General features: G+C 32.9%; 3 protein-coding genes and 2 pseudogenes across 5 annotated transcripts; 3 read left to right on the forward strand and 2 right to left on the reverse strand.

The window, feature by feature from the left end:
- Window positions 1-1,659: 1,659 nt before the first annotated feature.
- LOC114186935 (UDP-glycosyltransferase 88F5-like) lies at window positions 1,660-5,325 on the forward strand (annotated as a pseudogene). The gene is made up of 2 exons (XR_014993004.1): window positions 1,660-2,450; window positions 4,450-5,325. The product of XR_014993004.1 is annotated as a UDP-glycosyltransferase 88F5-like (transcript).
- Window positions 5,326-6,975: 1,650 nt separating this feature from the next.
- LOC146888564 (protein FAR1-RELATED SEQUENCE 5-like) lies at window positions 6,976-7,836 on the reverse strand. Its single transcript, XM_085675525.1, has 2 exons — window positions 7,623-7,836; window positions 6,976-7,568 (listed from the first exon to the last, which is right to left on the reverse strand). The coding sequence occupies exons 1-2, from the start codon at window positions 7,834-7,836 to the stop codon at window positions 6,976-6,978; spliced, it is 807 nt and encodes a 268-aa protein (XP_085531651.1).
- An 855-nt stretch (window positions 7,837-8,691) lies between these two features.
- On the forward strand, window positions 8,692-12,551 carry LOC114186948 (UDP-glycosyltransferase 88F5-like). Its single transcript, XM_028075033.2, has 2 exons — window positions 8,692-9,491; window positions 11,674-12,551. The coding sequence occupies exons 1-2, from the start codon at window positions 8,735-8,737 to the stop codon at window positions 12,333-12,335; spliced, it is 1,419 nt and encodes a 472-aa protein (XP_027930834.2). The 5' UTR covers window positions 8,692-8,734; the 3' UTR covers window positions 12,336-12,551.
- A 2,868-nt stretch (window positions 12,552-15,419) lies between these two features.
- LOC114186917 (UDP-glycosyltransferase 88F5-like) lies at window positions 15,420-17,375 on the forward strand (annotated as a pseudogene). The gene is made up of 2 exons (XR_014994233.1): window positions 15,420-16,206; window positions 16,544-17,375. The product of XR_014994233.1 is annotated as a UDP-glycosyltransferase 88F5-like (transcript).
- A 268-nt stretch (window positions 17,376-17,643) lies between these two features.
- On the reverse strand, window positions 17,644-21,461 carry LOC114186953 (nucleoid-associated protein At4g30620, chloroplastic-like). The gene is made up of 7 exons (XM_028075043.2): window positions 21,195-21,461; window positions 20,461-20,615; window positions 18,996-19,096; window positions 18,881-18,920; window positions 18,584-18,655; window positions 17,960-18,016; window positions 17,644-17,867 (listed from the first exon to the last, which is right to left on the reverse strand). The coding sequence occupies exons 1-7, from the start codon at window positions 21,283-21,285 to the stop codon at window positions 17,793-17,795; spliced, it is 591 nt and encodes a 196-aa protein (XP_027930844.2). The 5' UTR covers window positions 21,286-21,461; the 3' UTR covers window positions 17,644-17,792.
- Window positions 21,462-26,970: the final 5,509 nt, after the last annotated feature.

Genomic DNA, 26,970 nt, shown 5'->3' on the forward strand with positions numbered 1-26,970 from the left:
TCCTCTCAATTTTAACCTCCCACAAGGAGGTCGGTTTTGGGATGATATCTTCACAAATCTTTAAACCATCAACAGACTACCTCAGTGTTATCGGTCCTATGGAGACATTCATCTACACCTCTTCTCATCATTACTTAGGTGTCGACTTATGGCGACATCACTATACACCTCTGCTCATCGTTACTCTGGTGTCAGCTTTATGGCGACATCACTCTACACCTATGCTCATCATTATTCTAGTGTCGGTTTTATGGCGACATCACTCTATACCTCTGCTCAACATTACTCTGACGTCGGCTTTATGACGACATCACTCTACACCTATGCTCATCGTTACTCTTAACAACTCCTAGTAGCATTGGCCCTTAGGGAATCACCTCGGCAAAACATCGACGTGCTTGTCCTGATTGTCCTGATAGATACAATATTAAATTATAAAACCCAAGCTCATGTCTACTAAAATAATTGCCTCCTTAAATTCCATGTTTGACGAAGTCTGTGTTTGTTTCACCTTTCATTAAAATTAAGGATGGTTAATGATAAAACCCTCTTTGATTTTGTATTGTTATTTACCAAAATATCATGCGTTTCTTTTCACTACGTTTGTGTCGGAATTGTCGTCATCTTCAGTTATCAAGGAATGTTTTTCCACTAGTAGTCTCAACTCAATATTATATTTTATCGTTAAAAAAATTTATTGTTTAAAAAATATATTGGTCAAAATAATACTCCTCTTCATATTTGTAATTTTGAAGGGTATGTTTTTCCAGCAAGCAAATAAAATCTTTGTTTTAGAAATTAATAAATAAATAAATAAACTTTTAGTTTTATATTGTTCTCCAAACTTTAGAAATAAATGGAAATAATGTTCTTAATTGAATTATATTAAATTTTTTTACGTGTTAAACATGTTTTATGTTAACATTTAAGTTATTTATATAGTTTGACATTTTCTTATTTCAATATCAATTGAAAAATGCATTTGTAATTATTAATAAAAAATATTTTAAAATAAATTATTTTAATAATAAATAAAATGAATTTCTTCTTAAATTTATTTTAAGTCTTTCCTACCTTTAAACATCCTATAGTATTGGTTTATGTTAAACATTTTTTTAGCTGAAAATGGTCCTAGTGTACGCATAAAACAGCTTCAACCAAGTATAGTATATTCTATATATAGAATTCTATCATCGGAAAAAGACATACACAAAGAGTTAAATCATTTAGTTTTTACTATTTTTTTTTTCAATTTCTCCTCGATATCTTTTAATGTTATTGGTTTAATTATTTTGAAATTAATTAATATCGAATTTGACAATGACGGACTATTCCAATAACTCATTATTTTTTATCTTATATCACCTTACATTTTTTTTATTATAATTTTTTCAATTTGACCTTCATATTTTTTTTAAGTTATTGGTTTGATTACTTTAAGATGAATTATTATCAAATTTGGTGATGACACGCCATTACAATAATTCATTATTCTTTTCTTCATCACGTGGGTTAGATATAAAAAATAGTTATTTATGTCAACAAGTACTTGATATCATTAATTTACGAAGAAAAAAAAAATATTGTATGGTCTTGTTTTTTAAAATATTTAAAATAGGAAAAGAAAATTAAAACAAATTATGATATAAAAACCATTCAATGAAGGTTTTGACACACAGTGAAGCTTGAAAAAATGGAAGAAACTATAGTAATGTTTCCGGCAGCAGGCATAGGGCACATCATAGCAATGGTTGAACTTGCCAAGCTCATCCAAACGCACCGTTTCTCCATCACCGTCCTCCTCACCACCGGCTTCTTCGACCACCCCTCCATCGACGACTACGTCCGCCGCATCTCCGCCGTCCATCCCTCCATCTCCTTCCTCCGCCTCCCCGCCACCACCCCTGCCACCTTTGAAACCGCCGTCAGCGTCGCCGCTAAAGGCTTCAGCTTCCTCAAAAGAAACGCCCCCAACGTAGCCACCACCCTCACCGAAATCTCCAAAACCGCCACCGTCAAAGCCTTTGTAATCGACCTCTTCTGCGCCTCCACCATGGAATCAGCCTCTTCAATGGGAATCCCAGTCTACTTCTTCTTCACTTCCGGCGCCGCCATTCTCTCTCTATACTCGTACTTTCCCAAACTCCACCAAGAGTGGAGCGTGTCGTTTAAGAATATGGTCGGGGTGGAACTGCGCGTGCCGGGCAACGCGCCACTGAAGGCGGTGGAATTGCCGGAACCCATATTGGACAGGGACGACCCTGCGTACTGGGACATGCTGGACTTTTGCACGATCCTCCCGAAGGCGCGTGGGATTATAGTTAACTCGTTTGAAGAGCTTGAGCCTGCAGCGGTTAACGCCGTCGCGGAGGGCGCGTGCTTCCCAGACGCGACCCGTGTGCCTCGTGTTCATTACATCGGTCCACTCATCGGGGAGCCGCAACAATCAGGTTCGCTTTCTTGCAGTGATTTAAATTTGATTATAAGTCAATTATTAGAAAAAACAAGAATAAAATAATGATTAATAATTCATATTTATATATTTAAAAATTACATTACATCGATTTTGATAAATATTAAATGAGTATCAAATTATTTTGTAAAATGTTTTAAGAACTATAAATTTTCTTTCGATACTAACTTTGGAAATAAATTATTTAACAGAAAATTATTGAAGATGTCATGGTTGATTATTGAAAATAATATTAGTGAGTTGCGAAACAGAACGTTGTACTATTATAAAATCATTAAACACCGATACATATTTAATATGTTAGAACAGTGTAATAACAAATATTTGAGTATTTAAATAATAAAATTTATGAAATAATGATAATAAATGAATAATAAAATATGCTTTCATTATATTGTAATAATTAATCTTATAGAATTTCTTTACCTTTTATTATTGATAATGATAATAGTAATTACTAGATTATGGTTGAAATTTTGAAGTCAACTAATATGGATTTGTTTTAACTTTTTCTATTAGAATCACATTAATTATAATATATACTACATGCTCTATTATCATTGAATTTTTTATCTTCAACTATATATATTTTCTTTTAAAAAAGTATTAGGTATTTTGTTGACAACGTTATATTAGGTTTCGGTCAAAGTGGTTTTAACTAACCAAAGTTTTGCATATTATTTTATGATAATTAATATGTATTATAATTATTTTTCTTAATTTATAATATTAATCTTTAAAATCATGGAAGAAATATCCTTTAGTATTTTAAAGTGTAACATTTACGCATTAATTCTTAAAACTATTAAATAGATTTCATTTTTTATTTCACATTTTTAAGGTCTGTTTGGTTCGTTAAAACATAAATGACTACACAACATAAAATTATTTATTACTCAAAATGAGCATTAAATAACATAAAACAAGTAAACATAAAATATTTTAATTCATCAAATTAGATGACAACTTTTTATCTTATTTATAATAAAATGAAAAATCAAAATTATTCTTCTTAACCTTATGTAGTATGAATGCAGCATAAAAAAATGGAAATTATTGCAAAGTTGAGGTTCAAATAAGAATGGCAATACCTGTAATCAAATTCAAACAAAGAAAAAAAAAATAGAACGGTATGTGTTTAAATTTGAAATTTCAATCTGTAAAATTCAAATCAATCAGAACTAATACTATTTAACAAAAAATAAACCATTTTTTCTGTTTTATTTTTTGTTGGTTGTTATTGCTTTATAATGTGTTCTGATTATCCAATAAAACCCATTTCAATATAATAACTAATTTAAATAATAATTTATAAATTAAAAGTCTTCTAATTAAACTAGTTTTAAAAAATTATAATTAATTTTTAATTTTATAACAACAATAGTTTTTATTATAATTTGATTTCTAAATTGATCAATAATATTAGGTATCAAGATTTTGACTACCAAATAAATTATTCACTAAATTAATTTTTAATTAATTATTTAGATACCGATCTAGAAATCAATTTTTTTAGAAAAATGATTTTTGAATTATTAAATTTTGACAACTTTTTGTATCATTTTTTAAGTCAATCATTCAAAACTATTTAAAAAATAACACATTAAAAAAGTTGTTTTCAAAATTTAGTAGTCAAAATATCATTTCCATTCCTTTAACAGAACTCTACAGTAAAATAAGGATTACAGGAAGAATAATTCTTGTATCAATAACTCCTAATCTCTCAACTTTAAAGCTACCGATCTCCAACCCACTTATCCGCGTCCTATTGTGGTTTATTGAAATCTGAGTGTAAACAAAAGTTTGATGCAGCGCGAGAAGAATAAGAATTTACGATCTATCATCTGCGTGAAGAAAAAACTAATCATCGTATCATGAGCTACATGAATTTTAGTTGGTTACGTGAATCTCTTTTCGACATAGTAAACGAGTCTGATTCTGCGTTGTTTTGGTTTGTTCTTCGGAATGAGAAGCAGGAAGAGACAGCAAGGAATGTCTGAGATGGTTGGAGGAACAACCGAGCAGAAGCGTGGTGTATCTGTGTTTCGGAAGCCGAGGATCGTTCTCGGTGGCACAGTTGAGAGAGATAGCGAAAGGGTTAGAGAGGAGTGGGCACAGATTCTTGTGGGTCGTCAAAAAGCCAGTAGAAGAGGAAGGAGCAAATCAGATTCATGAAGCAGCAAAACCGGGGGATCAATTGGACTTGGCTTCCGTGTTGCCAAACGGGTTCCTGGAGAGGACCAAGGATCGGGGAATGGTGGTGGAGGCGTGGGCACCGCAGGTGGAGGTGCTGAGTCGTGAATCGGTGGGGGGGTTTGTGAGTCACTGCGGGTGGAACTCGGTGCTGGAAGCGGTGGTGGCGGGGGTGCCGATGGTTGCATGGCCGCTGTACGCAGAGCAGCACGCGAACAGGGAGGTGATGGTGGGGGAGATGAAGGTGGCGGTTGGCGTGAATGAGAGGGAAGAAGATGGGTTTGTGAGTGCAGAGGAAGTTGAGAAGAGAGTGAGGGAAGTTATGGAGACAAAAGAGATCAGAGAGAGAAGTTTGAAGCTCAAACAAATGGCTATGGCTGCTGTTGCAGAATTTGGATCCTCCACTACAGCACTTACCAACTTAGTTCATTCATGGACTTCATTTTCATAGTGGAGTTTTAGATTTGGTTGAATTGTTTTGTATTATCTTTGTAATCATCTTCATCATATCTATCTGATGATATAATATTAGTCATACATCTTTGATCTTAAAAACCAGCCTCCTGTATTATTTTAGGAAAACGATTAGTTGACACTTGAATTTTATCGCTTTTTTTACCGCTTTAAATGGCAGCATGTGTGGCTTTTTGTTTAAATCATCCAAGTTGTTGGCATAGTGAATCCAAATGCACTTTGCAACCCAGAACATTGGACCAAAAATTCTTCTCTCCTCGTTTTCTTTGTTCTGAACTATAGAAGCAGTAACCCAAGGTTTTGTTTTTCATTTTTTTCCATACTTTGCGCGTGCCATTTTGGGTTTTTTGGAGACGAAGGTTGAAATTGATATTCTTCTTCCTGAGAGATTGGGGCTTTTGTGCAATTGTGTGTGCTTTCATCTTCTCCTTCAACATTCGTTGTTCTTCCTGGTCAAAGATCGGGGCTTTTGCTATCATTGGCGTTTAGGGTTTGTAAATTAGGTCTAGGTGCATTTGGGAGAACTTGTCTGACACATTTTTAAACTTAACTTACAAGTTACAACTATAGATCAATTAACTTGTAACTCACGAAAGAGTTTTTGTCAAAATAAAATTGAAAGATTTCAAAAGTGAAGGAGAAAACACAATTTACTGCCTAACTAAAATGGTGGACCCTACTCGTGCACACTAATATCAAATCCCATCCCACTTGGGTCCACAAGCTCTAGGTGCATTTTGGGAAAAAATTGTCTCAACATTTTTAAACTTAACTTACAATTAAAGAACAATTAACTTGCAACTCACAAAAGAGTTTTTGCACAAAATAAAGTTGATAGATTTTGAAAGTGCACGAGGAAACACAATTCCCTTCATAACTAAAATGGTGGACCCCATATGTGCACACTAATACCACACCTCATCTCACTTCTTCTAAACCAAGTCTAGGTGCACTTGGGGAAAAACTTGCTTAACACATTTTTAAACTTAACTTGCAACTATATACCAATTAACTTGTAACTCACGAAGGAGTTTTTACACATATTAAAATTAACAGATTTTGACAGTGCAATAAGAAACACAATTCCCTCCCTAACAAAAATGGTGGACCTTACCTATTCGCACCAATGCCACTAAAATGGTTCACCCCATCCCACTTGGGTCGACCAGCTCTAGGTGCATATGGGGAAAAACTTGTCTAGACATTTTTATACTTAACTTGCAACTAAAGACCAATTAACTTGTAACCCATAAAAGAGTTTTTGCATAAAATAAAATTGACAAATTTTGAAAGTGTAGGAGGAAACACAATTCCCTCCCTAACTAATGTGCCAAGAAAGTTTTTCTTTAATAGTTTCAAAATCTGTCAATTTTATGTTGTTCAAAAACTCCTTCATGGATTACAAGTTAATTGGTATATAGTTTCAAGTTAAGTTTAAAAATATGTCAAACAAGTTTTTTTCCCAAATGCACCTAGACCTGGTTTAGAAGAAGTGGGATGGGGTGTGGTATTAGTGTGCACAGATGGGGTCCACCATTTTAGTTATGGAGGGAATTGTGTTTCCTCGTGCACTTTCAAAATCTATCAACTTTATTTTGTGCAAAAACTCTTTTGTGAGTTGCAAGTTAATTGTTCTTTAGTTGTAAGTTAAGTTTAAAAATGTTGAGACAATTTTTTCCCAAAATGCACCTAGAGCTGGTGGACCCTGTGACACCCTAATTACTATATTGAATAATTATTATTTGATAAAAAGATGGAATTTTTTTTTTGTACAATAAGGTTTTCCTTGAGAGGTTAACAATCCACATCCCAGTAGAATTGATTGTCCATGATGGTTAACACCAAAAGGGTGCGAATGGCATGTTGTATTTGTTGGTTAGATATGTAGTATCGAATGAGACAACATCACCAAAGTCCATTGAGGCGGCTTCACTCCATGCATCTGCCCAAAAAACATTAATGATTATATTTTCAGCATCAATGTCAATTTCATAATAGAAGTAATTATTCAACTCTCTCATTCTTGAGAAATGTTGCATCAAAGTCTGGCCATCTCCCTCCTTGCCAAATGCTCGTCTTTGTTGCCCGATGTAGTTCCTTGCGTCTCGCTCAACGAACTGTAAGTTCTTAAAACCTCCTGCATGACCTACCAAGGACCTAAAAGTCTTGTTCAAACGTACATCGACTTGTTCGTTAATATCAAGTGTTCGCTTTGCCTGCAAATTCAACATTCTATTTCCATGTATTAACCTCGATTTTGTAGAACTAATGTCATGATTGTGTTCATGAACCACAATGCTTACTATCCATGCTTGTGGTTTTTTCACGCTGTTAAGGATGCTGGACATTGTCTTCTTTGGGTAGGGTGGGTCTTCAATTCTGGTAGGATTTGGGACACATACTTCCCTTCCCTTGAGCAAACTAATTTCTGGTAACACAAGTGGTTATCATCATTTTGAGGTGCGAATTCGCGCCCCAAAACCACATTTGACAGCATGTTGCTTGTAGAAACTCTTTACGTCTTCTGCGGTTTCAAATTGTATTCCAACAGTGGGCGAAGCACCATCCTCACTATGGTTAATCACTTCAGCACTATCAAAGGTTTCCTCTCCATTTGATGTACCTAGACCACAATCTTCATCAAGTAAAGTAATTTCATCCAAGCATATAGGGTCATCTTGTTCCCCATTTTGCATCTACGGATGAAATTAAATTGACATTCAGTTAACTTGATCCATACGTTGAACATCCCTATAGCCATTCAATGAGTAAAGTGATTTAATTTTTTTCAAATAATTTTCCAAGTCTGTTTGTGATTCATGTGAAGGTTAGAAGTGGATTTCAGAAAAGAAATATTACTATATATCTATTAATTTCATCAAGTATAACCTAAATGGAATACATTAAAAAGAGAAAAAACACACCATTAAAAGTTTAAAAGTGTGGGAAGGTGGTTGTTGGTGGAAGTTAATGGTGGTATTTACTGCTTCTTTAACGTCTTGAATGCTTCCCAATAATTTAGCCACTTCAACATTAATGTCAGCTTGGATTTGCTTTAACTTGTTTTAAAGATGTTTTATTAATTTTTATTTTATTTTTCAACCTGAAAATTCAGACAATAACTTTTCATGCAATTTAACATTGATGGCTCACACGACAGCTGTGAGAGAGTGACTTATTTTAAAAGTAACAGAAGTAATGCAACGTCATGTAGTAGTGATAAAAATTGTCAAATATCGGTTGTTACTGTATCATTTTCCATCATAAAAATTAGTGTTTCAATGTATATTTTCCTATAAAAACCATGCAAAGAAGGGTCTCTCACACACGCTCAACCTTCAAAGATGGAAAAAACAATAGTTGTGTTTCCTAGCAGGCATAGGAAACCGCCGTTTGCATATCATGTGAGATAGATCTAAAAGAATAGTTATTTATGTCAACAAGCAGATGTTATCATTAATTTACGAGGAAAAAAAATATATTCATATTGTCTTGTTCTTTAAATGTTTAAAATTGGAAAGGGAAATTAAAATAAATTAAGATATAAAAACCATGCAATGAAGGGTTTGACACACACACGCTGAAGCTTGAAAAATGGAAGAAACAATAGTAATGTTTCCAGCCGCAGGCATAGGGCACATCGTAGCAATGGTTGAACTTGCCAAGCTCATCCAAACGCACCGTTTCTCCATCACCGTCCTCCTCACCACCGGCTTTCTCGACCACCCCTCCATCGACGACTACATCCGCCGCATCTCCGCCGTCCATCCCTCCATCTCCTTCCTCCGCCTCCCCACCACCACCCCTGCCACCTTTAAAACCGCCGTCAGCTTCGGCGCCAAAGGCTTCAGCTTCCATAAAAGAAACGCCCCCCACGTAGCCACCGCCCTCACCGAAATCTCCAAAACCGCCACCGTCAAAGCCTTTGTAATCGACCTCTTCTGCGCCTCCACCATGGAATCAGCCTCTGCAATGGGAATCCCAGTCTACTTCTTCTTCACTTCCGGCGCCGCCATTCTCGCTCTATACTCGTACTTTCCGAAACTCCACCAAGAGTGGAGCGTGTCGTTTAAGAATATGGTCGGGGTGGAACTGCGCGTGCCGGGCAACGCACCACTGAAGGCGGTGGAATTGCCGCAACCTATATTGGACAGGGACGACCTTGCGTACTGGGACATGCTGGACTTTTGCACGCTCCTCCCAAAGGCGAGTGGGATTATAGTTAACTCGTTTGAAGAGCTTGAGCCTGCAGCGGTTAAGGCCGTCGCGGAGGGCGCGTGCTTCCCAGACGCGACCTGTGTGCCTCGTGTTCACTACATCGGACCACTCATCGCGGAGCCGCAACGATCAGGTTCGCTTTCTCGTAGTGATTTTAGATTTGATTATAAGTCACATTAGAAAAACAACAATAACATAATGATTAATAATTCATATTTATATATTTAAAAATTATAGTACATCGATCTTGATAAATTTTAAACGAATATCAAATTATTTTTTAAATTTTTTTAAGAAATATAAATTTTCTTAATAACTTTGGGAATAAATTATTTAATGAAAATGGTTGATTATTGAAGATAATATTAATGTGTTGCGAAACATAACGTTGTGCTATTTATAAAATCACTAAACACCAACACATATTTCATATATTAGAAAAGTGCAATAATAAATATTTAAGTGTTAAATAATAAAATTTATGAAATAATGATAATAAATAATAAAATATGCTGTCATTATAATTTAATGATTAATCTTTAGAATTTATTTCCCCTTTTATTATTAGTAATAATTATAATAATAGTAATTTTTAGATTATGATTGAAATTTTGAAGTCAACTAATATGGATTTGTTTTAAATTTTTGTATTACAAGCACATTAATTATAATATACTACATACTCTATGATCATAAAAAAAAAACATTTTTTCTGTTTTTGTTTAATTGCACATTGGTTTTTCTGTATACATATTCTATTGAGTAAGATTAAATGTTTATGAATAGTTATAATAATAATCTAATAACGAATGTCATTATAATTCCGACACAAATTTCATTATTATTAGATCTTATAATATACTATACTAAAAGAAATAGAATTTAAATCTAAATTACTTTTAAATAATTTATTTCTAAAATTAAAATTAATCTCTTTATAGACAGTTCCACCTGCTCCTGGGCCTCACTAAAATCATAAACTTCACCAAAAGTGACACCAATAATGCAGTCATCACCCTCACCCATAACGGTTTATTTAATAGGTCTACAGTTATTTTTTTAAGTCTATCTAATCTTTTAATTTTGATTTGTAACGTAAAATTTGCATAAATTTATATATTATAAATTTATTTTATCACAAATAACGATTTTTGTAAGATAGACTTTTTATTAAATTATTCTGAAATCATATTAAAAGAAAAAGTGAATTTAAATTTAACAACTTTATAAATCTATGAAACTTTTTATAGAGGAAAATAATTCTTCTATCAATAATTCCTAATTCTCTCAACTTTAAATCTATGAAACTCCAACCCACTGATCGTCGTCCTATTGTCGTATTGAAATCTGAGTGTAAACAAAAGTTTGATGCAGCGCGAAAAGAATTTACGATCTGTTATCTGCGTGAAGAAAAAATTAAGGTTTTTTTTTATTTTGAAGAGGATCTTAACTTAAATTTGTAAAAATAGGTTTGTTAATTTTTTTTTTTAAAAATAGGATTAATGTGTTTTTTTTTATTAACAGATCTTAACTTAACTTAACAGTTTTTTTTTTAAAACTGTTTTTTTTTTTACGATCTTAACTTAACAGTTTTTTTTTTATTATTTTAAGAAAAAGTAAAATTATATTATAAGAGACCGGTTTTTATTAATGTGAGAATTGAAGTCGTCCTCTCGTAAATAACGATTTCATTTCTCAGTTTCTTTTTATTTTGCTTGTGTGTTGGTATTTTTTTGGTTTCATGTTCAACATTCTATAATATGACATGCAGATGGACAAACAACATTTAAAAAACAATCATATTTGCATCGGATATTGGATTCGAGAAGTTATTGTATAATCTTTTCTATTATTTAAAAAACAATTACAATAGCACCCACTCCATTAATAATCTACGGAGAACAAAATTTGTAAAAGAAATAGAAAACTACGTTAAAAAAAGTTTTAAAAGAAATTGAGACGTGAAGTCTTATGTACAAGAATAATTTCACTTTTTACGTCATTAGAAACTAATTTTTCACGACACGACTTCACTCTTTGAAAAAAATAAATAAAAACTGACTGGATAGACGACGATTTCATTTTTAATGGTGTCCTCTTATGACAACTTGACTCTATTTTATAAAAAAAAAATCAAAAAACTCATTTTTTCAAATTTGAATTAAAATCAACCAAGAAATACAAAAAACAGCCAAAAAATAACTAATCATCGTATCATCACATACATGAACTTTAGTTAGTGACGTGCATCTCTTTGTGATAGAGTGACTGAGTCTGATTCTGCATTGTTTTGGTTTGTTGGAAATGGGAAACAGGAACAGAAAGCAAGGAATGTTTGAGATGGTTAGAGGAACAACCGAGGAGAAGCGTGGTGTATCTGTGTTTCGGAAGCCGAGGATCGTTCTCGGTGTCACAGTTGAAAGAGATAGCGAAAGGGTTAGAGAAGAGTGGGCACAGATTCTTATGGGTGGTCAAAAAGCCATTAGAAGAGGAAGGAGCAAAGCACGATGAGGACGCAACAAAGCGGGGTGATCAATTGGACTTGGCTTCGGTGTTGCCAAATGGGTTCCTGGAGAGGACCAAGGATCGGGGAATGGTGGTGGAGGCGTGGGCACCGCAGGTGGAGGTGCTGAGTCGTGAATCGGTGGGGGGGTTTGTGAGTCACTGCGGGTGGAACTCGGTGCTGGAAGCGGTGGTGGCGGGGGTGCCTATGGTTGCATGGCCGCTGTACGCAGAGCAGCACGCGAACAGGGAGGTGATGGTGGGGGAGATGAAGGTGGCGGTTGGCGTGAATGAGAGGGAAGAAGATGGGTTTGTGAGTGCAGAGGAAGTTGAGAAGAGAGTGAGGGAAGTTATGGAGACAAAGGAGATCAGAGACAGAAGTTTGGAGCTCAAACAAATGGCTATGTCTGCTGTTGCAGAATTTGGATCCTCCACTACAGCACTTACCAACTTGCTTCATTCATGGACTTCATAGTAGAGTTGTAGATTTGGTTGAATTTACTTGACACTTTGCTGTTGGATATTTTAAGATATTGTTTATTTAAATTTTGTTTCTGGTGATTCTGATTTCAAATGGATATATCTAGATAATTGAGTTTAGTGTCAATTATCTGTGTGTAAATTATGTGGATTATAGAATTTTGTCTACGTATGACTTATAATATTGATACGTTTTAATGACTTTAGGAAACTCTTTTGTATACTAGCTTAGCTTACCATTTCACTCTGTGGTCTTGTGTTATTTTCTTCTTTTGCGATGATCATCATTTTGATGGAAACAAATGAAGATGCAGGTTTATTAAAGCCATCTAAAGGATGAAAAGTCTATAGTTAGAGTTGTGAGATTGCGACAGAAGTATGAATGGTCAGTGTGTTTGATATAAGATTACCTTTAAAGGTTTAATGTTATTGTATAAGTAGTATATTTTTATAGTCAAAACTCTCAGAAGACTGTGTTAATATACTGCTTATTCTGTTAATCTGCCTTTGAATATTATTATAAAATGTCTTATTTTATTAGTTTTATATTACTAAAATAGGATGTTACAATATTTAATCCAATAAAATAAATTTAATGTAAAATTTATATAATATACATCTAGTTATTGTCCAAAATATTATTTTTGAAAAAACAATTTCGCAATTAAATAAAAAAAAAGTTTGAAATTTGCTAAAAATTTAGTTTTCATGACTATCACTTATTCTTTTATGAGTTTTATTTCCACTTTTTCTGCCACTAGTGATTTTAACTTTACTTTTACTTTTTACATTTTATTTTAATTTTTGAAGTTCAGTTTTGGACATTTCTTATAACTTGGTTAATAATTCCATAAGTAATTAATTTATGAATTTCAATTTGGAATTTTCAGATACATCCTTTCTATAATGATGAGACCCAATGCTTATTTATTACGAAATATCCAATTGTTTATGTAGAAAATACGAAGGTAAGACAATTTTTAATTTAATTTTAATATTAGAGAAAGGATATCACAATAAAGAATTATTATTTCAATGTATACATTAACCACTTCCATCTAGAATTTTCCTTGAAATTCTATGATTCAAATATCAATTCATGTTTTCATACACACTAGTGAATTCACGTATCTTCATTAATCAATACATAAAATATTTAAACCATATTTAACTTATATATGTGTAGAACCAAAAAGACTCATCCAGCGAACACATCCTCTCATTAGACGAAAAACATATTTCGACCAACGATCAGGTAGTTCGCCCAACGAGTATTTACTAGCCCACCGAGTCTATATAATTCTACAGAACGACAATTTTGTAGAATTATGCTCCCTAACTCAATTTACCAAGACAGTTGATTTTCACATATATCAGATGCACACCAAAACTCTACTTTTACCGATGTATTCAATGTAATTTAGACTATCAGAACATAGTAAATTACAAGGTTTATAAGAAATTCACATAATAATCAACCTGTCAATGCATACTTATCAATCAACAATCAACAACTCAATTTCAACAGTCAAAACTCAAACAACTCATGAAAGTCTATCAATTTCACAGTTTTCACAAATTTCATCAGTCTAATTAGCTTCTTTTACATGTTATCCTGCTTAGATAGCTCTATAAACGTCAAACGTCTCTAACTTCACATGATACTCTATCTACATTTAGAAACACCACAAGAACGACCAGGACATACCATTATGATCATTGATCAGCAAAGACTCATATTGATGATTAAAACGCATTCACACGGAAGGGGGTTGACATGCGACAGAAAACGGGAAAAGACTAATAAGAGGGCGAAAACTCAATTTACTTCGCCGAGAGGATTTATCCTACAATCTCAGTTCTTCAATCAGACGACCAGATAGACAGAACCTCTAGAGAGAAGTCAGAGAACTCTAGAAAAATGGTTTCTAGAGAGATTGTGTGTTTTAAAATAATAAAACTCGTTTATAACAATTCTATTTATATTAAAACCTTTTAATATTAAAATAATCGAGTCTCATTATTTTTAAATCACCATCATCCCTAAGTTGTCATTTTCTAGGATTTAGCCGTATGTAAGTTTTGTAAAAGATAAAATATACCTTATCATGAAGCCTTGAAGTAGACTTTTAACCAACTTATTGTAAGGTCACATTAAGCCTTAAAGATAAGTTTATATCATATAGACAATTTTGTATTTTTTAATTTAAGTTTTCAAAATTTAATAATCCACAAATTAATTTCTAAATATTTTCATGTAATTTTGATTCTTTAACATTTAAATTATTTAGTAACTTTATTTAATTTTTAGTTTTAAAAACTAATTTATTATTTAGTAACAAGTTATATAACTACTTTCCTATTAATAACATATTGTCCCAATTTCACAATGTCTCATCCAGAAAGATAAAAAATTATGGATTATTAAACTGAAAAAATGGATAAAATTATAGATAATTAAAATCGAAATACCAAAATTTCAAAATATATACAGCTGGAAATAATAATTAAAAAGTACTACAGTAATTGCATATTATACAAAATATAGAATCAAAATTACAATTATCATCTTTCTCTATTTTCATTGCAATCAAATTTATGAACCATTATGGGACAAAAGGAAATATTCTCATTCTAACTTAACACCAACCCGTTTTATTGTGTGTTGAAATAATTTTTATTCGTGAAGGTAAATTTGGTTTAAAATAGGAATGTAATGGTGTATGTTGGGTAGTTCCTTCCTACACCTCCATACTTTCTTTTTGCACCTGTCTCCCCTTTCTTTCTTCTCTTTTTTCTCCACCTTCCATTCCTTTCTTCCTCAACCTCCATCAAAGCATTATACATTATGAAACATTTCCAGTATGTATTTCAGAATTAAAAATGAAAATAAAATAAAATAAAATTGTAAAGTGTAGAGGTTCTTAAAGAAATGCCCATAGGATGAATGCAAGGTTGATTATACCTTTTTTGTTTTTAAAGTAAAAATAATTTAAATTTATTTCTGTTTTTATTTTATTGAGAATGAAATAATATAAATGCACCACCTTGTTAACCCAAAAAACAACTTCATATGATTTCGAAGGTTTCACCAACCCAATCAACCAAAATGGAAAAGGACACAATTGTATTGTTTCCAGCACCGGGCATAGGCCACATTGTAGCCATGGTTGAACTTGCCAAGCTCATCCAAACGCACCGTTTCACCATCACCATCATCCTCACCACCGGCCTCCTCGACCACCCAACCATCGAACACTACATCCGCCGCATCACCGCCGCACATCCCTCCATCTCCTTCCTCCGCCTCCCCCACATCCCACTCTCCGCCGCAACATCCGTCAGCCTCGCCGCCAGAGCCTTCGCCTTCATCAAAGCAAATGCTTCCAGCGTGGCCACCTCCCTCTCCCAAATCTCCCAAACCACCGCCGTCAAAGCCTTCATAATCGACCTCTTCTGCACTTCCGCCATGGAACCAGCTTCTTCCATGGGAATCCCAGTCTACTACTTCTTCACTTCCGGCGCCGCCGTTCTCGCGCTCTTCTCGTACTTTCCGAAACTCCACGAACAGGGGAGCGAGTCGTTTAAGGATATGGTCGGGGTGGAACTGCGCGTGCCGGGCAACGCGCCTCTGAAAGCGGTGAACATGCCGGAACCCGTGTTAGACAGGACCGACCCTGCCTACTGGGACATGCTCTACTTCTGCACATGCCTTCCCAAGGCGCGTGGGATTATAGTGAACTCCTTTCCAGAGCTCGAGCCTCTGGCGGTTAACGCCGTGGCGGAGGGCGCGTGTTTTCCAAACGCCGAACGTGGACCTCGCGTTTACTATATTGGACCACTCATAGCGGAACCTCAACAATCAGGTTTAGTCACGTGCATGATGTTTTTTTAATAATAATTTCTCCACTTGTTCGAGATTGTTTCATCTTTTCTTAACATTCTATACAAATTAGTTTTTTCTTCTTACCTTCCATTCACACCCACCATGAATACCATGGTGGACTCTTCTGGAGACTAGTACTTTTTCTCAAGTGCACCATTGTAGCTTTATCTACAGAAAAATATAACATAATTGAATATAAAAATATATAAAGACAATGTCTTGTTTGGGACCCAGAGGCTTATATGCCTTGGTAAAGGCTCTTCCTTTCTGATACAGTGAGTGTGAACTTGCATTGTTTTGGTTTGTACGAAAATCAGATGCAGGAAGAGACAGCAAGGAATGTCTGAGATGGTTGGAGGAACAACCGAGGAGAAGCGTGGTGTATCTGTGTTTCGGAAGCCGAGGATCGTTCTCGGTGGCACAGTTGAAAGAGATAGCGAAAGGGTTAGAGAGGAGTGGGCACAGGTTCTTGTGGGTCGTCAAAAAGCCATTAGAAGAGGAGGGAGCAAATCAAATTGATGAAGCAGCAAAACCGGGGGATCCATTGGACTTGGCTTCGGTGCTGCCAAATGGGTTCCTGGAGAGGACCAAGGATCGAGGAATGGTGGTGGAGGCGTGGGCACCGCAGGTGGAGGTGCTGAGTCGTGAATCGGTGGGGGGGTTTGTGAGTCACTGCGGGTGGAACTCGGTGCTGGAAGCGGTGGTGGCGGGGGTGCCGATGGTTGCATGGCCGCTGTACGCAGAGCAGCACGTGAACAGGGAGGTGATGGTGGGGGAGATGAAGGTGGCGGTTGGCGTGAATGAGAGGGAAGAAGATGGGTTTGTGAGTGCAGAGGAAGTTGAGAAGAGAGTGAGGGAAGTTATGGAGACAAAGGATATCAGAGACACAAGTTTTAAGCTCAAACAGATGGCTATGGCTGCTGTTGCAGAATTTGGATCCTCCACTACAGCACTTACCAACTTAGTTCATTCATGGACTTCTTTTTCATAGTGGAGTTGTAGATTTGGTTGCATTGTTTTGTATATTATCTTTGTCATCATCTTCATTATATCATATCTGATGATATAATAATAGTCATACATCTTTAATCTTAAAAACCAGCCTCCTGTATTATTTTACCAGAAATTTCAATTTACTGTGTTAATCAATCTCAAGTCCAACAGAAAAGTTTTGTTTGATGTTTTTGCATAAGAATTTGGTTGCTGCATATGAATTCCTAATAAAACAATAGTTGGTCTAAGAAAATGCAGTTTTATAAGAAACTGGTTTAAGATTACAAATATCATCCAGAATATATAATTCAGGAGTAACTTTTATGAATTTTGAATTGATTGTTCTAGACTAGGATAACAGGACACTGAGCAGAATTTCACCATTCCAGCAAAAATAATGCGAGTAAAATGCGAAAAACAGAAATTTCAAATAATTCCAGGATTACATTTCTTTCTGAATAACCAAGAGTACAAATTCACAGGCATAGTAATAATGAAGAAACAAACAAGTCTACCTGCCATGTTTGTGCAAAATTGAGGCCAATGTTGAAAGTCTAGAATTAAAAGTATACATCACTTCAATCCTTCACTAAGACCTGGTGGCATTCCTAAGCTCTGTGCAAGATCATTCATCCTTTCCTTCATGGCCTACAAACATAAGCAATAACATTCTCTTTCAATTCCATAACCACAGATGCAAATGAATATTTGTTCTTCCTCTTCAAAATAAGGATTTTTACCAGTACACTCTTCTGGTGTGCATCCTTGTATGCCTCGGTGATTAATAGGGAGAGTTTCTGCAACTCACAAATGTTTGATAATAAATAATAGTTTTATTGTTGCCATTAAACACCAAATTTGGATTTTTTTTATAAATAAAACTAGGGTCATATTTGGAAAAGTTTCTTCGCAAGTACACAAGGGAAAAGAATAAAAAGATTAAATGAATTAAATTTCTTAGTTAATGCACTTCCAACTTCTATAGAACTAGTTCATTTAACATTTCCAAAAGTTGAAACGCAAGAGCTTATTTTAATTTTTAGAGACAAGTTCAATGCACTTTCTTTTCATGTAAAAATATAGGATAAGGTAAAATGAGAGGGACAAAGAACAGGAACTTTTTGTGATTTTAATAAATATTTCTAAACCAAAACATTGTTCTTCACAAATGACATGAATGAAAGAAAGAAACTATGATAATGAGATGATCTAGTATTTAATCTATTATCCTCCAATGCTTTTTGTTATCTTTGAAAGTGATATTCTAAATGCCTACTAGACCAGTTATACCTGACGAGTGTGCATCATTGACATAACACAAAATAGAGTACATAAACACAGCATCACTTGAATTATTTACTTACTTCAGATCCCAATTCCATAGCTGCCTCAGTAATTTCGGTTCTTACAGGTTGCTGGTTCCCTGACAGCGTTACCTAAAATTATACATAACCAAAAGTGACCAAAGAAAATTATATTTACAAATTAATTTATAATTATTGATAATTTAATGAAAAAAATCATGATCATGAATAAGGATAGAAAAACATAGCAGTCGAAAAAATTACATTTGGCACAAATAATGAATGACATTGTTCCAGGAAAAAAAAAACTCATCTAATGTACAGTTATAGCTATGAGAAAGAGAACAAAAACCATACCTTCACTAACTCACCCTCACAATAACCATCAAACTCTGCTCTGCATAATGGAACAAACGCTTGTTTATAAAAAGAAAACAAGCAAAGCTAAAATTGTATAATAAGAGAGCCATACGCTGCAAGTTCTTTCTGCACCCGCACTGCTTCAACTTGGACAACCATTTGTGCCTTCTTCACAGTCTCGTAAAGATTTTGCATGTTTCCAAGAATTCCTGCCTAGAACGATTCCACAATAAATCATCAACTATAAATATCCAGAAGAATTTTTTTGAACTCAACAAAAATACATAGGAATATTACATTCCTGTATTCACAATCTCTAAGCAGCATAGCAGATTGCAGAGAAACCATCACAGCAAAAAGAGAAGCCACGAGGGAAAAACTTCACAAATCTGTAAAACCCATAATTTTTTTATTAAAGTTAGATGCACTGGACTTTTCCTCTGTCAATGTCGCCATGGAAGAACTGACCCTCTGTCGCACCGATGACATTATCAGGAGAAGTGCAAGGTCTATTTTGTTTTACATTGTGGCTGAAAGGAACCATATTGATTTTTTCCTTATTTTGTGTCTATTCTTCATTGTGAATAAGAATATTCATGTGTATACACAACACATGGAATTCATTATATTTCTTCTCAATTTCTCTCTTCTCAGCATGATACCAAGAGCCTATCAAAAAGGACACCCAGATCCATGCTTTCCTTGTAAGCTCATTGCTTATAGGCATAAATATTTTAGAAAAATCATGTATGTTTATGGTTTTTTCCTTAAATGTCACTATTCTTGGCTTGCCATCATAGTCACTGGCTAAACCCGACATTTTTGTTCACCACTAGTGTCATTGTTCATAGTCGGCATTACTGTTTACCGTCAGCACTGTTGTTCCCCACCAGCTAATTTTCACTTCTGGAGTTACTGTTCATCATTCGCATTATTTAAATGTCCGTAATGTCTACCACCGACATTTTTCTAATGAGTTTCTTTTTTCGTTGAGTTTTTTCCGGTTGGTGTTTCTGCTCATTGCAAAAGTTCTGCAGTGAGTATTTTTCACTGCCAACATTTTTCCGGTGAGTACGAGTATGAGTATGGTTTACCGTTGATGTTTTTCCAACAAGTATGGATTAACATCAATATCTTTGGGCCAAATATTGTTTGTATTAGTACATTTAATCGTATATTTCATTTGGATGTGGTTATCTCTCTTTCTTGCCATTATGAAGTACAAAGTTGTTTAGGGTCTCCTATAGTTGATAGTAGGTACTATAGAGATGTCACTTAGACTCGGATTCCTTATTTCTTATAAAAGGAGCATGTTTGTGTAGGGAGTACCCTAAACAAAAGTATTTCTACATTTTACAAATATTACCTCTTGCTAGAGAGTGTTGTGTCCAAGACATGGACACAGCATCAAAATCATATCAGTTCATACAAATTTTTCAAATAGCATAAAATTTATGTCCAGTAACCATTATCTTGAATGTGAATGAAATAAGTAATCCACGGAGAAAGATGGATACAAAAGCATATATGTGATCCTGTGAGTATAAACATGAAATTGACCGCACGAAAACACTAACCTTAGAAGGAGTATCATCACTTTTTCCATTATTGTCTTTCTTCCCTCCAAATAAGGCATATAACTGGAAACCTCTTTGGCTATGTCCAACTTTCCGACAACCACACCGAGATAGTATCTTTACATCAACTATATTTGAGCTGGAGCTTAATTTACCTATTTAACAACAACCAACTATGTGTAACTTTTGGATAGCAATTCAATTTCGTGAATCAAAAGCAAACATGGGCTCACCTTGCATAAACTCTTACAATGTTCTAGTTCATCACTATATCATATAAGTAAACATATTCTCAATCAAGAAGGGCAAATTTTCAATCAAGCCTTAACTGCATTCTGAATTAAAAGACAACTATATGAACAAAAACCCGACCAAACTCTCAATAACTCCAGTTCATTTTCATAATTTGATGTTGGTTTCACTCTAAACAAAATGAACGAAAAAGGGGCATTTAAACATGGAAGAATTACATCATCCATCTATCCATCATCATATACACATCAATATAAACAAGATCTCCTCCCCCAACAACCCAAAAAAGCCACACATAGATAAACCCCTTGAAAATTAAAAGTAAGCAAAGAAAATAGCACAACAATTTAGACAAACTAATTGAAACCCCAAAACCCAAGCATGACAAAAACAAAGACACTGGCACAGATACCGCAAAAAAGTTGCAATTTTTACGAATCTAGAAATGACCCAAATGAAAATGAATGAAGAGAAAGACTGACAGAGAGAAGTTGACAAAGGGGCATGGTTTCTCCAGTCACGGAGTCCAAGCGAGTTTGACAAGGCACCAGTGAGAGAAGGCGTGGCTGCCATTGACTTGCAGAAGAGGTTGGAATTTGGGTTTTGAAGTGTGCAGAGAAGAAGGATGAGATTGAAATGGAAAGTGTGGTATGATATTGGATAAATGTGAAACAAGAGGTTGGGTTTGGGTTTTGAAGGTTCAGCGGTGATTATGATTTTGGGACAAGTTTTTGTTTTTGGTTGTGTCCCACATTTGCAATGTCAGCACTGCATAGGCATACAAATCAAAACTTCTTAATTTTTGTTAATATATAATTTAGGACTCTAATTCTATCTGAATTTTTAAGAATATATTTAATTTTTTATTTGTTTAATTTAGTCTTTTAATTTTTTTAAAATGTTTAATTTAGTCTTTTTTGTTAAGTTGGTTTTAATGTCGTGTCTATACATAGAGATGGCAACGAGGCGGGCACGATTTCGCTATCATATATCCATTTTCGTAAAAAAGATTTATTTTCATCCTCATATCCAAACCCAACCGTTATCAAACTTTTATCTCATCCACATCCCCACCCGGTAACGGTATAATCTCGTACTCATATCCATACCCATTTTCTTACTACTTCAATATTAATTTTAACTAATTTTTATAAAATAAAAAAAAATTATAATAAAGAAAACATAATATTATCAAATATTCAATATTAGAAGGATGGTTGTTTCTTCGATATCAAATACTTTAAAATAAATTATAATTGTTTACATTTTAGATTATAATATCAAATAAAATTTCATTTATTAAATTTACAAACATTAATGAAACCTAGTTGATAAGATTTAAAAATATTTTTTAAAAAATATAAAAGGAAAACAAATATTCAAATTAAAATATATTTTAAATGTTTGTTTATTTCAATCTTTTAAATTCTAATGGATCTCTTTTTTATATACTAATAAAAGTTATAATACATCATTTGATCAAAATGATACAAAGAACAAATAATAATCATAATAAAAGTTTAAAATAAATTATAATTGCTTATATTTTAGATTATAATACCAAATAAAATTTCATGAGAACCAACACATTTATTAAATTTGCATACATTAATGAAACCTAGTTGATAAAATTTAAAAATATGTTTTAAAAAAATATAAAAGGAAAACAAATATTCAAATTAAAATGTATTTTAAATGTTTGTTTACTTCAATCTTTTAAATTCTAATGAATCTCTTTTTTATACAATGATAAAATTTACAATACATTACTTGATCAAAATGATACAAAGAAAAATAATAATCATAATAATAAAATTTTAACATAGATCTTGTATCTTTTGAACTTCAATTATGTTGGATGGTGATAAAAAAAATATTCATGACAATTACATTAATTTTTTATATTGTAGTAAATAAAAGTTATTTATACAATTATAGTGACAAAATTACAGTATGATTGATAATGAGTTAGAAAATAAAAAATAATTAAATAAAATATATCAAAATAGTATTCTACATAATGAAAATAAACAAGAAATAACAATATTAAAAAATTAATAAATGTTTACAAACAATTTGAGAGACTATTGAAAGAAATCACACAAAAGGAAACAAATATATAATTAAGGGTATGATAAGTTGAAAAATATCTGATAGATTTAAGAAAACTTTTCATATATCAACATATATACTTAGTAGTTTAGAAATAACAAAAATTGTTTTAGTGAAACAAAAGAGTTATTCAAATGAAATTAAAATTAATAATAAGAATAATAAGTAAATGATTTTTTGTTTATATTATCTAGTAAACAAAAGGTTTCTGCTATTAAATACTTAAATTGAGAGTATTAAACATTCTAATTTGAAAAGAAAAATATACAATAAATAAAAATATTAAAAAATAATATAAATATTCAAATGTTAGACATAAAAAAATTTAATTGACATACATCTTTTTAACATAATTACATAAAGGTTATGATAAGATGAAAAATATATTTTGAAATGCGAATGAGTTTCATGACAAACCAAGTAATTAGAAGAAATAAAAAAACAATATATATATATATATATATGGTTATTTAATTAATTGGAAATATTTTAATAATTTAAATGGAGACGAGTATTATGGCGGGGATATGTACATCCCTATACCCATCTCCATACCCAATTAAAAAAGTCGGGGATTCTCCATACTTACCCATACCCAGTCAATGTGGAGATTCCCCGTCAAAGCGAGGACGGGTTCGGACAATACCCATGGGGACAGATTTATTTGTCATCTCTATCTGTACAGTATCATGTTTCATCTCAGTGCTTATTCTCAATTTAGTCCCTTTATTTATCATTTTCATCCAATTTGGTTCTCTTTTTTTTCTAAAATGAAGCAATTTGGTACTTCTATAATTTGAGATTAAATTAATAACTAAACTTAATTACAACTTATATAAACATGTTAAAATACTTTTTTAAACATTTATATATCAAATTATTCCACCAAAATATTCAAATTATTCTTTTTATATTTTTTTACATAAAAAAATCCCTATTTAAACTTATAATTTTTTAAAATATTAAAAATGTAAATGTAAGGTGACACGTGTAATTTTTAAATGTTCAATGTGACAAATATTTTTATTGTGACAAGTGTCACTTTATATTTACATTTTCTAATATTTTTAAAATATTATAAGTTTAAATATGGATGATTTTTATTTAAAATGTAAAAATAAAATAATTTAAATATTTAGATTGAGTGATTTAATATATAATTTTTTTTTAAAAATTATCATGTAAATATAAATGTATATATAAGTTGTAATTACATTTACATTTTTAATATTTAAAAAAATTAGAAGTTTAAATATAAATTTTTTATGTAAAAATATAAAAAAATTTGAATATTTAGGTGGAATAATTTGAACTAATTTGGTCTCAAATTAGAAAAAGACCAAATTGCTTCATTTAAAAGAAAATAGAAGACCATATTGGATCAAAATTATAAATAAGGGAACAAAATTGAAAACAAGCAATGTCATGTGACAATAACATGACATGTGATACTGTACGGATACAACGTTAATGTTAATCTAATGGAAAAGACTAAATAAATTGAACAAATAAAAAATTAAAGGTCTTTTAAAAAATTTAAATAAAATTAGAACACCAAATTAGATATTAACCTTTTTTTTCATTTTTTAATTTATTTATTATTTAAAGAAGACAATTTTAAATTTTGTGTTCAAATTGGAGAAATTGTGTTGTTAAGATTACAAATTTCAGCCATTTATTTTTCACTTTTATTTAATCTAATTATATAGTTTGATATAGTTTCACTTGAAATAGCCTTTGACCTAGAAAAAAATAGCGCATTTCAAACATTTTGACATATACTTTTGAAGATTACTTTCAAACATTTCAATTTATATTTTCGAAGACATTTTAGACATTACAACTCAAGATCACTAGCTTTATATATGGACAACCATATATCTCAAGCTTTATATTTGTAACACCCCATTTAATTAATAAAGCTAATTAAAGAAAATGTCACACAGTAAAATATAAGAAGCAAGATCGATGGAGTATAATATTATCCCATTCAAAGTACTTTTAGAAAAATAATTTAGGCACACCACGATGTCAGTACAGAATAGGGTAAAAAGTTTAAAGTATCTAAAATACAGTGCTAAATAATGTAATACATGGGCCACAACCTTAACAAAAGACATAATGAGCAAAGCCCAAGTCCAGATGACTAAGTAGCGAAACCTCCATCACCATGTTGGCCACGATGATTTCTCACATCTACTCACATCAACAAATTGATGATCATCGCAAAAGGAGAGAACCACACAAGCAAGACATACAACAAACAAAAGGGTAAGCTAGAGCAGAAAACAATTTATCATACCACACATACAATTTTATAGTTCAAGATGCATAAGCCAACCAATCATGTTATGACTTACAAACAATACACTAAGATTCAGACACAACTCATTTGGATACATATAATTAGTCGGATCCAGTGGATGCTTGTGCTTGTGGGTGGCTTTTACTACTCTACCGAGCTAAATATTTCTGGTGTCTCAACCCCCCAACACAAGGTTAGCCCTTAATGGGTTCCAAGCCTCCTGCTACTCTCACCACTAGGGTCAGTACGCTCTATGTGAGACTAACTGACTCTTTAGAGTGTCAGGATGCAATCCTTACCTTGAATCCTTACTAAATTATATAGATGAGGCACCACCATGAACTCCCACTAATAGGGGTCATGAAATTACGTCTCGATCAACCGAGGCACCACCATGAGGTCTCACCTAGAGGCTCATGGAATTACGCCCTAACCAATGAGGCACCACCACAAAACTATCGTGGAATTGCGCCCTAACCACATACAAATCATATTTCACCAATCAAGTAAGTACTTATCATGCATACCAATCTTGTGCCAAACTTTATAACTAAACTTCATTCATATTTCATACCAACACCATACCAAACTCCTCATTTTTAATCCATGAATCAATCCCATACATGTACATCACTCATTCCATACTTTTAACACATTAATTCACCCAAAAATGTGGCAAACATAAAAGAACATAGCAGAAAACATAACAATACCTACTCTCACCCAGCTCCTCGCTCAGGTAAAAAGGTCTCGCTCAGGCAAGAGGATTCTCTCACTCAGGCGAGCTCCTTTTGCCTAGGCGAGAGCTCGAAAAGTCGGAACAGGGCCTTCCCGTCCTCTCGCTTAGGCGAGACCTCCTCGCCTGAGCGAGATGAGCTCTCACTCAAAATAGGGGCACGTCGCCTGAGCTCTCACTTAAAATCGATATTAATTACTTCAAAGATAAACACATGTTAGCATGTTAATTTTCTTTTAATAACTATCTACATTAATTGTTAAAGACAAAAACTTCATAATTTTTTTCTATTAAGATGGTAATTTCTTTTATTATACTAAAAATATATGTGTCAATATTTATTATATTTCCTCTTGTTTTTACTTTTATCATTTAAAACTTTTTATATGATTATAAATACTATTTTCAAGCATTTCAGTTTATTAATAAATATATTCATACGTTCAATAATATTAATCTAAACTTTTTTCAACTTTACAACATTAGCTTTCTCCTTTTCTATGTTTTTAATATTTTGGCCTTCTCAACTCTCACACACTCTTCAATTTTTTATGCTATTTTTTTTTTCAAAATTTTCATATATTAATGAACATAACTTTTAAACATTTTAATTTATTGATAAATATAATCATATTTTAAAAATTATTATTCAATATTGTATTTCATTTTTAGATATACTTTTTTGGCTTTTCCACACTTCTTAGACTTTAAACTTCTAAACTCTCTTGGATTTGTATTCCAACAATCGTTTCATATATTTCAAAGATTACATTAGTTTGTTAAAATAGCTAAATTATTATCAGGTTTAATGTTAGTTATACTTAATATCCTTTGAGGTTTTTTCTAGTTGATAAATATCATATTTAAAATCTGAGACTTTGAATCCTCAAATTTCTTCCAGCACCCCCATCAAATTTCTTCTTGCACCCCATCACAGGTAGTAGAGGTAGGAAAACTGTGATTTGGAAAAATATTTCTTAAATTGATTTAGTGTGTTCCGGAAAGTAAAATCTGGTTGATGGGATGCAACTTGATTCTCTCATTGACTTACTTCATTCACTTCCTAACACCATTGTCAAACTTGTGGTTGATCATTTGATTAGTA

This window comes from Vigna unguiculata, chromosome 1, assembly GCF_037176805.1.
Source record: "Vigna unguiculata cultivar grain cowpea cultivar isolate G323 ecotype 2 chromosome 1, ASM3717680v1, whole genome shotgun sequence".
Taxonomy (NCBI): Eukaryota; Viridiplantae; Streptophyta; class Magnoliopsida; order Fabales; family Fabaceae; genus Vigna; species Vigna unguiculata.

Excerpts from the sequence above, each read along its gene's own strand:
- LOC146888564 (XM_085675525.1), bottom strand. The coding sequence starts at position 7,836 with ATGCAAAATGGGGAACAAGATGACCCTATATGCTTGGATGAAATTACT. Across the intron at positions 7,569-7,622 it reads GCAACATGCTGTCAAATGTG|AAATTAGTTTGCTCAAGGGA; the intron begins GTTTTGGGGCGC and ends TTGTGTTACCAG.
- LOC114186948 (XM_028075033.2), top strand. The coding sequence starts at position 8,735 with ATGGAAGAAACAATAGTAATGTTTCCAGCCGCAGGCATAGGGCACATC. Across the intron at positions 9,492-11,673 it reads CGCGGAGCCGCAACGATCAG|GAACAGAAAGCAAGGAATGT; the intron begins GTTCGCTTTCTC and ends AATGGGAAACAG.
- LOC114186953 (XM_028075043.2), bottom strand. The coding sequence starts at position 21,285 with ATGGCAGCCACGCCTTCTCTCACTGGTGCCTTGTCAAACTCGCTTGGA. Across the intron at positions 19,097-20,460 it reads GTGATGATACTCCTTCTAAG|GCAGGAATTCTTGGAAACAT; the intron begins GTTAGTGTTTTC and ends GAATCGTTCTAG. Across the intron at positions 18,017-18,583 it reads CTATGGAATTGGGATCTGAA|AAACTCTCCCTATTAATCAC; the intron begins GTAAGTAAATAA and ends TGTGAGTTGCAG.